At 36.6% G+C, this 14712-nt stretch overlaps 1 protein-coding gene across 8 annotated transcripts in view; it reads left to right on the forward strand.

Moving 5' to 3' along the window:
- WDR20 (WD repeat domain 20) overlaps positions 1-14104 on the forward strand; it is a 72947-nt gene extending 58843 nt beyond the window's left edge. For 2 of the 8 annotated variants that reach the window (XM_019552530.1, XM_019552534.1), the window contains 2 exons: positions 490-1770; positions 4062-6601. In XM_019552530.1, coding sequence (XP_019408075.1) covers positions 490-1770; positions 4062-4124 — 1344 coding nt within the window. In that variant the 3' untranslated portion in view covers positions 4125-6601. Of the gene's footprint in view, positions 1-489; positions 1771-3666; positions 6602-13404; positions 13803-13993 lie in introns of those variants that run through there. The other 6 variants (XM_019552536.1, XM_019552535.1, XR_002104168.1 and 3 more) reach the window with 5 other exon arrangements.
- Positions 14105-14712: the final 608 nt, after the last annotated feature.

A 14712-nucleotide genomic window follows, 5' to 3' on the forward strand; every position in this document is an offset into this window, starting at 1 on the left:
GGATATGTTCCATGAATATGACGTCCAATATGATCTGGTCTTTTTCTTTTAATTGCTAACCTGTAAGCTTTCTGTAGAGGGTAGGTGATTAGCATATTCACACAGATCATGCTTATTGCTGGAACTTATGGCTTAACGTTCTTCCAGTGTTCAGTAAAAAAAACGTATATCTAAGAATATTAAATCATGATGTATAGTAACTTTGGCTTAATTGAGAGATTATCTTTTGAAGCAAAACATTGGACCAATAAGAATAAACCTTCCCAAAATACCTTTCTCTAAACCGTAATTTTTCTTCCTAATTGTTTGATAATACCTCAAGATATCTGGAGCTATTTTGCAAGGAGAAGAGTTTTATAGCTCCTATGCCAGAAGCTTAGATCACTTCCTTGAGTTCTGAGTGGCCAAAATTCAGTAAAACTTAATATTGATAATGTAAAACTATATCAGACTCTTCTGATGCATATTTTTTCCTCTTTTTTTTCACAGAGACTAATAGACAAGTCCCGAGTAACCTGTGTAAAATGGGTACCAGGTTCGGAAAGCCTTTTCCTAGTAGCTCATTCCAGTGGCAGTATGTATTTGTATAACGTGGAACACACTTGTGGCACCACAGCCCCACACTACCAGCTACTTAAACAAGGAGAAAACTTTGCAGTCCACACTTGCAAGAGTAAATCCACAAGAAACCCTCTGCTTAAATGGACAGTAGGTGAGGGGGCCCTGAATGAATTTGCCTTTTCCCCAGATGGGAAATTCTTGGCATGTGTGAGCCAGGATGGCTTTCTTCGTGTGTTTAACTTTGATTCAGTGGAGTTACATGGTACAATGAAAAGCTACTTTGGAGGACTACTATGTGTATGTTGGAGCCCTGATGGGAAATATATTGTAACAGGTGGAGAGGATGACTTAGTAACAGTTTGGTCTTTTGTGGACTGTCGAGTAATAGCTAGAGGCCACGGACATAAATCATGGGTCAGTGTTGTGGCTTTTGACCCATATACCACTAGTGTAGAAGAGAGTGACCCAATGGAATTTAGTGGAAGTGATGAGGATTTCCAAGACCTCCTTCATTTTGGCAGAGATCGAGCAAATAGTACACAATCTAGGTTGTCAAAAAGGAACTCTACAGACAGTCGTCCAGTAAGTGTTACGTACAGGTTTGGCTCAGTAGGTCAGGACACGCAGATCTGTTTGTGGGACCTTACAGAAGATATTCTCTTTCCCCACCAACCTCTCTCGAGAGCAAGGACACACACAAATGTTATGAATGCCACAAGTCCACCTGCAGGAAGTGGTGGAACTAATCCAGGAAGTAATGGCAACAGTATCACAACACCTGGAAACTCTGTACCTCCTCCTCTTCCACGGTCAAACAGCCTTCCGCATTCTGCAGTCTCAAATGCTGGCAGTAAAAGCAGTGTCATGGATGGTGCCATTGCTTCTGGTGTTAGTAAATTTGCAACCCTATCACTACACGATCGGAAGGAAAGACACCATGAAAAAGATCACAAGAGAAATCATAGCATGGGACATATATCTAGCAAGAGCAGTGACAAACTGAACCTAGTTACTAAAACCAAAACGGACCCAGCTAAAACTTTGGGAACACCTCTCTGTCCCAGAATGGAAGATGTTCCCTTGTTAGAGCCTCTTATCTGTAAAAAGATAGCACATGAAAGACTGACTGTGTTAATTTTTCTTGAAGACTGTATAGTCACTGCTTGTCAGGAGGGATTTATTTGCACATGGGCAAGGCCTGGTAAAGGGGTAAGTTTTAATCCTTAATGCTGCATCACAGAACTAGACCTCTGAATAGGCAGTTCTCTCAATAGAAATGAATGTTGAATATACAATTTCTTTATGCTTAATGTAAAAAGATTATTTCCTCAGAGCCATACTTTTGGATACTGCATGCCATATTTCTGAATGATTTGAAGTGTCTTCAGTACAGTTCTTAAATATAGTTGCCTTCCAACAAGAGAAATACTGTGCATCTAAAGTAACAATTAGTGTTCCTATATTTTAGTATAACCACAACACAGTGAAAGCTATTTAAAATGTAGATTTAAAGTCGGTCACTGGAGTGACAATATTGTAATTGGTCAGGTGTTTTCCTACTAAATATTGCAGTCCTGAGTAGTTTATGAAAAGCTGCTGCTGTGATTCAATCATGAAATGTGGCGTTTTATACCTTAAGTGTACCATCTGAAAACTGGAAACCAAAGCATTAACCCTATTAACCCTTTTTTATGGATTTCTGCCATGTTCATGTAAGACATTGCATCTTATGTCAATTATTTTTATGAACAATTTACTTTCAAATCCTCTAACCATATCAGGGATTGTTAGCACGCCTGTGAAAATTTTGAGTCTGTTCTTAAATATGTTAGTACAGTACAAACAAAAGATTTTGATTTTTACTTTTGATTTATATAGAAGTCCATCCACATGAGGAAGATCACTTAAGATTTCTATATAAATGGCTTCATATTTTGTCCAATATTATCAACTTTCTAATAAACTTGGAGGCAGATCTCCTTTAAGGCAGATACTTGTCCTATCACTTTAACTTTCATTAAAGTAATCCATTTTTAGATTTTGAACCTATTGGGGCTGTCCTCTTAAACTGGAATACAGTACTTATTTTGTCCACTGCATGGCAGATTTGTGTTTTATCTCTTTGAATAAGTCTAGAACTAATGGCTGTTTTCTCTCTCATAACTTTAAGCGCCTTGTGCCAAGATAGCTTTGTTTGCCAGCAACATTTTAATGAGATTGACGCTATTTTCAGAGCAGTAACTGCACCAGTCTAGTAGAGGATGCCCTCATTATTTCCAGTGGTTTTCAAACAATTGAGAGGTTTATATTATCACATTACTGGAGCATTCACTTCTAAATTATCAGAATATTTTCCCAGTTGAACTGCTTAAATGAAAATACAAGGTACCTTTGGTCTAAACTACTTGATTCTCAAGAGTCCTGTTTCCAAGTTGGAGCAATGAATAGACCTGGGGAAAAATAAAATATAACTTTATATTTCTGTTGCAAGGTAGTTGTGGCAATCTTAAAATTACATGGTTCAGAATCATCTCTAAAAGAGAACTCGTGATTCTAGCTGCTTTGAAATGCCAAGCTTCTGTGGTTTAAAACCAACCGACAAACAAAACCTTTAGTTTGTCTTAGAGTGTGTGTGCACTTTGTGAACCTTTCTCCCACTTGTTATCTTTATGCACACTTGATGACTATTTTTAAATCTAAAAAGTGTGCAAACCTTTTGGAAAAAGGGCACTGCTTTACATTTTTACGGATATTTAGTACATGCGAGGTGGGGGGGAACTGGGACCTAGAATATTGAAACTACATGAGCTAAAACAATAGAACCACTTTTCTCTTAATTCTGTGACTTACTGCAAGCCACAGTTTGGTTTTTGTTTATGCTTTTTTTTAAAGTAACTTTAATTATATATGCATCAGTGTCTCAGGTATCCAGCATAGCATGCATCTTTTTGTTTTTGTTCCAGATCTGTTTTTGCACCCCTTTTAAATTTTTTTCAGATAGTAAGTCAGGCTTTGTTAAACTGAAGGATATGTAATTTTAAACAGATGTTTATGCATTGATGATTTTTTTTTTTGATTTGGAATACAACATTTCAAATATTTCAGAGATAGAGTATGCAGTACCAAAAATCAGGATTTATGTATTTGGCCAATATGGAAAACTTTAATTACAGGTAAGTCATTTTCATGCTAAATTTTCACTTTCAAAATTAATATTGCACACTGATGTAAATGCCATATTATTTAGGATGTATTTGCTTAGAAATTTTCAGATGGATTTGTTTTTCTGTTTGTTTGTTTTTATTTGCATTTACAGTGAGCTCACTCTGCTGGTATAAACTAAGTTTTGGTAGCATGTTTACAGGGGGTTGGGAAAATATTTGTGCCAGAAAGATGTTATAAGCATCCTTTTTGTTTATGAGAGAGCACTTATAACTTTATACATATTTAATGAGAATTGTCAAAGTATAAAAACACTTATGGTAACGTCTCTTTACTAGGTTATATACCACACATTTCTGTCCTGCCAGTGGCTTTATCCCTGGGTAAGTCTGGCACTCTAGGATATAAAGCTGCTACCTTTTAGCCTTCCTCTCACTGACTGGCTCCTTGACAGTCAACTGCCCCCCCTCCTGTCTTGTCTTACAACAACTAAACATGAAAATTCTCTCTTTTTACTAAATTCATTCTATTCTTGCCTTCAAGGGCCTCCATTGAATTCCTACCACTGCCAACACACAGCATAAGACAGAAAATTGAACTAATTTTACAGTACAAAGCGTGGCTGCTGTTGAGCCAGCCCTGTCTTTCCCTCTTCTTTTTTCCTCCTTTTTGTAAGAGCCATCAAAGCATGTATATGGCCAACCCTGTGACCAGTATTCTCCTCTGACCTTGTATGCAGCATTTAATCTCTGCTGCTTTTGGCTAGAAATCTAGCAATGGGTCTTCACGGCAGCATGGAGCACTGCTGCACTGTTTTGTATGCTCCGTGCAGTGAACACTACAAGCTTTTTGAATTTACAATTTCTGTTAAACCATCGTACCTTGAGCTTCTTCATTGGATACGCTGTTCTTGTCAAATATGAACCAAACAAGTTTCTAAAATTCCTGTGCTAACTTCTGGTCAGAAATAATGCAAGGAATTTACAAAAATAAATTTAAATTGGACCAGTGGAATGCGGACGGATGACATGCTTTAACAGTCCAAAATTTATTGTGAATCATTGTTCTTTTCCTTTGGAAGTATGACTTTACAGAATTCAATCTTGGTCACATTTGTGGAGGGCGGGTTGATGTCTGAGAAGGTAATTGTAGCCATATTGCCTGTGGGGATTGCTCCCTAGATAAACCTAGGGAGGGGCTCATAGAAATGGCTATCGTATCCCTACTGTGTGAAAAACAGCATAAAGGGAGCTGGAAATATTAAACTGCATACAGATTGCCGTGCCAGTTGCTTCCAACTGTAAGGATATACAAATGCAGTCAAAATGCTGGGCACATTTTTATGCAAGGCAATTTATTTGAATGTTCATTACTTTGACTAAATCACTTTTACTTGGCACGACTGTAGCATCCTAAACACATTATTTTAATATAATTATTTAATTTATTAAAAATAAACTGAATTACCTACCCAGATGGGTGACACGCACTTAACCTGTTCACAGTGTTCTACGACCACTTCATTTTATTTCAAGGGAAAATTGCCCACTCTATCTCTTGTAAGAGAGCTCAAGGTAAGATGGGACACAACGAAGGAGTACTCAAGTGAAATGGCAGTATATACCCTGGCAGAATGAGTACGTTACCACTTGGTAAAACAAAATGCACATGGAATTTAAATATTTATTTCATTCTTGTTGTACAGGAAAATCTAGACTTAAATTATAACATCCTTGCATTTTCCAATTAACTACAATTGTAGTGCAGTATCATGTTTTGGTATGACTGTTATGGTAAAAAAAAAACAAACAAAAAAAAAAGTACTTAAACATTCATTTACTATATTGGAATTAAAAGCGGTTACACGTACTAATTTTTCCTCAATGGAAAGGGGCATTTCACCATTACAATTGAAGTTCAATTGCTGATTTTTAAATACTATCAAATAGTTCTCTTTCAAAAGTGGCATGGTATCTATATAAACTTCAGGGATGATTATAGTAAAACTGAATCCTGGCTGTAAGGCATCAGAGTACCAAACTGAAATATTTGAACTTTTCTCTAATGGGCATAATAGCAAGGTTGCACCTAGCACACCTCATCAGGATGAAATTCAGCTCATACTGTGGTGTGATGATTTCTAGCAAGGTGTGCACAGTGGAAGTATGGCCTAGTGACTTCAGTGAAGCCAGCGAAGATCAGAACCCAGTAAAAGCTTTATGATGAGGGTGTCTGGAGTAGGAAATAACATGACTTTTACTGAACACTTCCAGAAATTCCTTGATTTGAACTATCACCTCTTAATTTGATTATGTATTCAGAATGTCTGTATACATCTGCCCCCTAACAGTTTAAAGCTACTAAATTGATATTAAAAATGCTGGCCTGCCTTTGTTACAATAACAAAAATTCATGTCAGTTAATTTATTGTCAAATTACATGTAAAAATTAAAGACACGATTTTTTTTCCTGCATTTTTATGAATTCTGTATACTTGAGTTTGTTACAAGATTGACATGTTAGGTGATACTGTACAAAATTGTATTGACTATACCTTTAGTGAATATCAAAAGTAAAATTCATATGTATTTCCTTTTTACACTTCCATCTAACTTCTTGACAACTTGAATAAATTTCATAGAGCCTTTCTAACATAAAATATTGTTAAATTAACTGTTGCAATAATTAAGCTTTAAGAAGTATTGTTGGTATATTTATAATTTTAAAAAATCATGTTTGTTTCATACTGCTTATTTTTAGCTGTTCTATTGTCACTGTTACAGCTGAAAAACTTTACTAAATACTTGACATTAAAAAATTTGCTGGGGTTGTCCTCTGTATACTGATGTTAAATAAAAATGTGTGACTGAACTGTAAATGTAGATAATTTTCAATACCTTTTCACATGAGCTAAAAGCGGGAATGGAAAAAATTAAAGGTTTTTCAATGCTGTACATACTTTGCTAAACAAATGGGTGCAGTGAAGTGGCTAGCTCCTTAGCTGTTTTCTCACATAAAAGGATTAACTAAATCGCACCATTTTTCTAAGTAAATATATTTCAGATTTGTTTTCTAGTTAGTATCAATCAAATGTGGGGTTAGAGCTCTTGCTTCTGATTTTTTTTAATTCTGTTTTCAAGATCACGTTTGTTCTGATACATAAGGATTAAACGAGCAATTTGAAATAAATTTGGTAAAGCGATGAATTCAGTTTTAAACTGGTAATTTAGCCAAGTTTGAGAGAAGCTGTGTCGATGCACATCCGTCAAGCAGCAGCTGAATGGGATTTTTGTCGAACTCTACAGGAGCTCTTTCCTCTGAACTCCAGTTCAGGCTGTGGTGTTCATCTCAGCCTTGCTTAGACCTTGAAGCTCTCTGGTAGAAAATGGAGATTGCCGCCTTAAAGAGGTGGCTCCAAAGAAGTTGTTTCAGGGTCTTTGCCATCTAGAAGTAAAACTGTTTCTGAGTTTGATAGTGAAGTTAGGCCAGTGTGGCCCCCTCGCTTCCATCAGAAGTGCATAAGAATACTTCATCAACCTTCTCCATCCTGTTGAATAAATGCTAAGTTTATTTGTACAAGCAGCCAAGAAAGATGATTGGGAGACTTGTTTTCTAGCTTAGTGCTCATCTTTTGGGACCTTTTAAAGTTCTTTTTATCGACAGATTCTGGAGTCATCCTGAGTCCTGTCAAACTAAGAGATGTTTCCCTGTTGAAGCGTGACTTCTGTAGAGTCACTGAGAGAAGTCTCTTTATCTAACTTGTTGGATTTTAAACATCAGAGGATTGTCTGGTACTTCAAGAGGTAGGAAGGGGGCAATCTGAATCCATTTGGGCATGGCAGTGCTGCTGTTCTTGTTTTGTTTGTTGTCTTTGAAAGTATGTGCAGATGGAGAGACAGGTGAAGCATGTCCTGAAGGCTTGCTTGAGTCAAATTGTATTATGTGCATTGGCTGTTCAAACTAGTTCAACTGAAAGTGTTTAGAATGTGAAAGAAATCTGATCTTCACCTTCTGCAGCCACAACGATTGCAAAAGTTATCTTAGAGCTGTAACATGGCTTCTGCCGCCTTTGCACAGAAGTCCTCGAGGAGATAACTACTAGCACTGATCTCTTTCTGTTCTGGTTTTAAAATTGACCAGTTGTCTTCATGATGAATTTCCTTCAGTTTAAGTTTTTAGATCTTGTCTGTGTCTAAAACTAATCGCGTTCTTGGGAACGGAGTAGAAAATGAGGCAGTATTTACCAGATTTATTACAATTCTTTCTGTTGCTTGTGATATAACCTAAATGTTGGAGGCAATTCTAGTCCATAAAGGCTAGAAAATATTATTGCATTATATGAGCCCTTAACTTCTAAACTAGGTCAAAGGTCCTGCTGCCTAAGTCAGATTGCCTGGGTCACTGTTGTTGATAAGAATCTGTGTACTTCAGCAGACACCTAAAGAAAACTTGCAAGATGGCTGTCCCCAACTGTGGCCCAATGTAAGGATATATGCTGTCTGGACACATGCCTTTTATATTTAGATATAGGTACTAAACACGCGAGTGTTTACTTTCCCTAGTCCCTGCAGGTGTCGAGGGGAAGAAGGGGTTTCAGTTGGGATTTAGAGACAAATACCAGAATTTACCTTTCCACTTTGTCCAAAGGGTATTCTCTAAAGCTAAAAATAGGGACTAATGCACAGAGGTGAAACTGCAACCAAGTACTTGTGGTGCTGCTCACACTTTTACCAAATCCAAGGTACTTTTTTTCTAGTTGAATTTATACTCTTAATATTTGGGCAGACGTTACTGGAGCAACGCAAGAAAAAGCAAGTGCAAGGTGCTTCAGTAATAACACTAAATGTCCACATGGCAAGCATATTGGATTCTGCTTTGTTAAAATAACTAACAGGCTTTGCATGACTTCTCCCATTCGCACCATCCAGGAAATACCTTTGTGATTTGGTGGGTAGATATACAGAGATGATTTGTTCTTAAGTAAATATCTCTAAATTAATTCAGTATTGATCTTAGGATGTTTAATTAAGAATCTTTTTTTAAAGTATCTCATTTACTGTCTTAATTCATGCAGCTTGGTATCTTGAGATAATGATTATCCAGGTACCTGACCAAGCTACTGATTTGAGGTCCTTTGCAAACAAATTGGGACCATTGTACCATTTTTTTTAAACATTGTACCATTTTTTTTAAACATTTGCACTATCTTATTCCTGTTTGCCGAAGTGCAAGCAGGTGTAAATTAAATTAGTGTAACATTTTTGTGGCACTGGTTGCATCAGTACAAGTGCAAAGGACCGTTTAAGCAGTTTAAAATATACTCATATAAGTCTTCTTTAAACATGTTTTTCAGTTTTAATCTGTTAAATCTAATTTAGCTTTTCTTGCAACTTCTGTTTGTACCAGTTGCTTGTACAGTATTGTTACTGCTGTATTCATAGCTTTGTTGTTGCTTTTTCTCAAGGAAAAGTACCAGGTAAAGAAGATGCATACAGTAGTCTAGCTATTGGACTATAATTGCATTTTATAGTTCCTTCCCTGATCAGATTATATCTTCTTTCTTGTTTCACATTTATCTGAACAGAGATTTTAAAATACACTGACTGCTTGGGTCATAACAGCTGGAGCCTAAAACCTTTTGTATTAGCCTTGTAGTCATAAATATTTTTTTCTGAAATATTCACTTTTCTTGTGGCTGGATGTTTCCATCTGCAGACAGAACAAGTTTAGAAGAATGTTTATTTCCTTTCCATGATTCATGCAGTCTCCATTCTGAACTAAGCACAACTATAGCTAGCTGATTTGTTACGGGATGAAGGGCTTTTATTGCTAGGTATGAGTGAATAGGAATGAATTAAATGAGTAAGACCTAATGCTCACAGAAAATATTAAGGTTTTTGTCAAACCCACATGTGAAACCACACTACATATTCTGTCAGGTTCATCCAGCATAATCATAGTTCCTGAGACTGCTGCTGACTCTATTTTAATTGATTTTATAAATATGCCGTGGAATAGAGAACGTGAAGGGATCCTTCCCTAACCTCAAACTTTACAAAAGTAAAGAGAACCACAAATAGAGTCTGAGCATTCTTCCCAGTTTAAATTGCCTGTAACTTACGTTCTGTACTCGGTTTGTAAAGTCCTGTCTTTCAGGAAGATGCATTATCATAGTTACAAACTCAAACTTTCTCCCACTGATAGCAGGCTTTACACCTTAAAAACTTAATGAAATAAACTTCAGTGAGAGAAGCTTATGCACTGTGTGCTCCTAGAGCTTTTGGTTTCCTGTAAATTCCTGATCTGGGTCTTCTGTTCCCTTTCTGGGTGGTGGCATGAAAATAGTTAAAGGTAAATGTGAAAGTGCAGTGGTTTAAGATATTAGTTATTCATAACTTGCCCCCTGCTTGCGCACTTATGGTCCTGTTCCCATTCTTTCTGAATATGTAGCTTAATATTTCTTCTTTGTAAAATGTGTGTTGTGCACAACAGGGTAGACTTGAAGCTGCTGTAGGAATAAGAATTTGTTTGTTTGCTGTCTTTGGTTTTGATTAGTGCAAACTTAATACATTAACTGTTCTTTTTAACATTTTAAATGCAGTGCAGTTTGACCTCTTCCCCCCCTGCCAGAACACTGCAAAGAATCTTATGGCCCCTTGTTAGGAATCACTGAAATTGGCTAATGCACTTGTGCAGCATATTTAATGTTAGCAGCATATCTGTTTGTTTTTCTGTACAAACATCTGGTCTTTATGATGCCTTCTGAAAACTATATAAAACTGAGCACTTAAGATTTCAACCCATTTGGGGAGTGAGGTTCTTGAACAGCCCTATATAGTGGTGGCTAGCAGTCTAATGTGCATTAAGATGGGGCTTGATTAACTTCTGAAAGATGTTATGACATGTTTGTGTGCAGTGGCAGCAGACTGGACAAAGACCTAGGGAGATGCTTTACCCACAGTCTTGTGTTCCTATTGCTTAGATTAACGCTGCAAGACAGTTCAGAACATGGATTGAAACTGGCATTTCTGATGTTCCAGCCACTGGACCACATTTTCCTTTTGCTTATGAGGAGGGTTGTGAAGCCCAGGAGATGAATCTCGCTCTTTGGGTTCCAGTTATCCTATGCATTTGAGAGGTTCCAGGACTCCTTGTAGTTCATTGGTAGATTCAGTGGGGTGCCCTACGTGCTTCCCAGAGCCACAACTTACCGTAGCCACCACTTCATGTGTAGTAAAATCAGCGCATTCCCATGTTTCACAGAAAAATGCATTTTAAACAAAGATTTGCTAAACCTGATAGAAGTGATCACTGTTCCCCCTCTTGAACCTGCATACCACAGTCAGCCTGTTAGAAATACCATATTCTTTTAGGATTTACCTTGTGCTTAGACTACAGATTAATTTGCATGTGGACATGTCAGACCACTGATTTAATTTGTCACAAGAGGGAAAATATTGGTGTCTTGGGCTATTTAAACACAAAAGGTCCTTGTAAAATGTTCTTAGCCAATCCAGATCTTTGCAAGAAAATGAGATTTGTTAATCCTACCTGTGAAAATCCACAATTTGTGGAATATGGTATTACAATGTATGCTCTGATTAAGAGTTCTGCTGTCACTTATTTTAGTTGCTATTTTGAAATAAAAGCTTTATTTTCAAGCTTTCAGAAGTGCCAAAATAGAGTTGCTCTTAAAAAATGTTGCCCTTGTGTTCAATTCCAGTTTTTTTCAGCATAGTCCATGCAGAGGAGGGACTGTATCGTTCTTGCTGTATATTACCTGTGCAACTACCTAAATAGCTTCTCTTTTCAAGGTCTGAATATCATGCTTTGTGTATTTTGTAACCAAGCCATGTAAATCTACCTCATGGGCTGCTGGCGCATAACACAGTTAATGAGTAAATTGCCCCGATTTTGTGCTCTAGTTAATTTACAGATTGTAAGGAGTGGATACATGACCAGTTTGTCTAAGTTAGCTGCTTCTGATGACTGACTGTCTGCCCAATAGGTGGTTGGGAGGGGCCCACTTACATTGACCCATTAAATGGCTACCCTAAAATGAAACTGACTACAAGAACAGACAGGTGACACCTCCCCCTTTTGTATCTTCCTGACAGAAAAGAAAAAAAATTAAAGGGACAGCTTACCGTGGGATTGCCTGACTTGCTCTGTAGTAGAGCTGTGTCACGTAGCAAATGTGGTGTTTTTGTACCCGGTGTGTATGAGTCAGTTATGGATTGACAGATACGCTAAACCAATTTTGTTCGCTTTTGTAGGTGCCACATATATAGAGGACAATTTGAAGCAGAGTGTACCTTGGTATTCTCCATACCCATCTTCTGCCACGAAGTCCATCTCATTCATGTGGATGTATCCCATGTCTGTATTGGTGGATCTTAAAAGAAAAATGACAGTTTTATCTGAAATTTAGGTTTTTGTTACTTGGACGCACCAATTCAGAGCCCCTTCCACTTCTTTCTGTGGTTCAGAAGAAGCACTGTTTTTCATATAGTAGTGGTTCCTGGGTTCTTGGATTTAAGGGAGAAAAAGCTCCTGTAGTTTGAATGTCACTGATTCTATATTCCTATTGTTAGTTGCTGCCTAGTCTTGTTTAGCTTGATGGATCTCAGTCACAAGAACCTAATTTTGAGGTAAGAATTGAACCTGTCTGTAAAATAGAAGTTTAGAGGAATTGCAAGAAGGGCATGCATACCTGTGTAGCAAAGAGCAACGTGGTATTGTTGATTGAATATAGTTCCAGCTTAGCTGGTATTTGGGTCTTCTGACTGATATGTTTATGACAACGTAATGAAAGGGCCGTATGCTTGGTGTAGGTGCTTGTTTTAAATCTGAAGTCTGGTGTACAGAATAAACTTCAACAAATGGCTGGAGAAACAAGTAGCTTGATCAGATGCTAACTTCTATACATACATCGAAGCAGAAAATATGTGCTTGAATATATATCTGACTAAGCATGTATAACTACATTTGTAGCTGAGAATTCATAGTAATTTATGAACCTGAACTAAATCAAGCCACTGTTCCATTTTAAAATGCAGCATGTTTAAATGAGGTAGGATGCTTCTGAAGAAAATCAAAGGTAAAATTCCCTTAAATTGTAAACTTAAATTCTCTCATTGAATTTTCCCCCACTGTTCTCACTCCCAACTCCCAAATGGAAAATTTAGTAAAAACTTTCAGTTGAATTGTATATTACCTCTTCTTTTGCTGACTAGTGAGGGACCAAGAACTGGCACTTGGCAGTAATGGAAGTTCATTGTCCAACTTCTGGGTTTTTTCTAATACTGATTGTAGAATAAGCCCATTCTGACTGTTTATTTAATACAGGATATTAAGAGTATTTTTAGCAGTATGACTGAGTGCTCAGAAATTGCCAACAATGGAAAAAAGTACAAGGCAAGCTGAAGTCAGCTGTGACAGATTCATACAATGTATCCTAAACGCACACCAATGTTGATTCATCACAGAAACATTGATTGAAATGTTATCAGGGAACAGGGCAAGTGACATTATTTGTGTAAGAACTTGCAGTAGTACTTGGGTGCTCTGTGGGTAGTACAGACAAACAGTTGTACTGAAATTTGTTGCAGACCATTTTTATTCTTTTAAAATCAATGTCAGGTTCTCTTGCTGGATTAATGTAAACTGCTTTGTTTGCAGGGTTTATTGTCATCCCAAAACCAGGCCAATTCTCCAAGTGGAACTGTAGTATAGCCATCACACTACTGCTAGCAAATCTTTGAACACAGGACAAGAAGTAATGACAGTGGAACCAGCAGCTGTTCTTCAGGCAGAACGCATCACAAAATTATAAAATGGCAGAGTGTAAACTTGGAATTATGTGAATCACATAGTACTTTGCAAAGGAATAATGTAATGAGACCTTATTACAGCTAATATGTCTAGGCTGCTCACCCAAAGAAGAGTTTTCCTTTAAAAAAATGCTTCTTTTGGTGTTGCAGTAAAAATAGTAACTTTTCAGTTCTCTTTATACTTTTCAAGTTTGGTGTAATTTAATCTCTCTCTCTCTCTCTCTCTCATTCATATATATATATATATGTGTGGTTTTTTATATAAATATAAAAAACACACACACACACACACATATATATATATATATATAGAGAGAGAGAGAGAGAGAGAGAGAGTGTAAAATAAAGTGTTTCTTAAATCCAAATAAGTTCAATGGTTAAATTAGTACTTCACCATTGTTTATTTTGCACTGATTTTTTTTTTTTTTTAAAACCAGAGATGGTTAGAAGACAGCCTGGAATGCACTCATGGAAAATGAAAGTCATTACTTTCTGGCTTAAAAATGTAATTCAGGAAGATGGATGCTGCAATCATAGATTTTTTTTTTTTTTTTAAATAAAATTGTTTTGCACTTAAATAGTCTAATGCTAGTGGAGAATTACTTTAAAATGGGTGTTCAAGCACCAGAAAAGCTATGTTGTGGAGAAAAGATCCTTTGTATCTATTAAACATTTATTTTAATATTGTTGTTTCCAATTGCAATCAACTCTGTATTATATGTATAAATGTAATTCAGTGATTTGGGGAAATGGATCATTACACTAGTAATTTTCATCATCATTTAAGAAAGTGATATTTCTAATTCAGAAAATACATATTAAACTATCTTGAATATGCAACTTTGTTTATTTTTTGTTTTAAATTGGATCTCTTTTGATGTAATCAGTCCTTTTGTTGAATTAAATGTTTGGTACAGAAATATATCGTAATCTTTGCAGAACATATTCCTTTTAAAACCTCTCATATCTAAGACATTTTGTTTCATATTTAATGTTGTTTAATTGGATTAGGGAAATGAAAAAAATTATTGTTCCCCTGCACTTCTGAATAAATTTCCAGAGCAAACCCACTAGTTCTGAAAACAGAAACCTGATTTCTGCAGTGCAGTGATCTTTTACAATTACTTATTGGAACAGGTTGATACTGTGTTTGTGT

This window comes from Crocodylus porosus, unplaced genomic scaffold, assembly GCF_001723895.1.
Source record: "Crocodylus porosus isolate Cpor-Errol unplaced genomic scaffold, CroPor_comp1, whole genome shotgun sequence".
Lineage (NCBI taxonomy): Eukaryota > Metazoa > Chordata > Crocodylia > Crocodylidae > Crocodylus > Crocodylus porosus.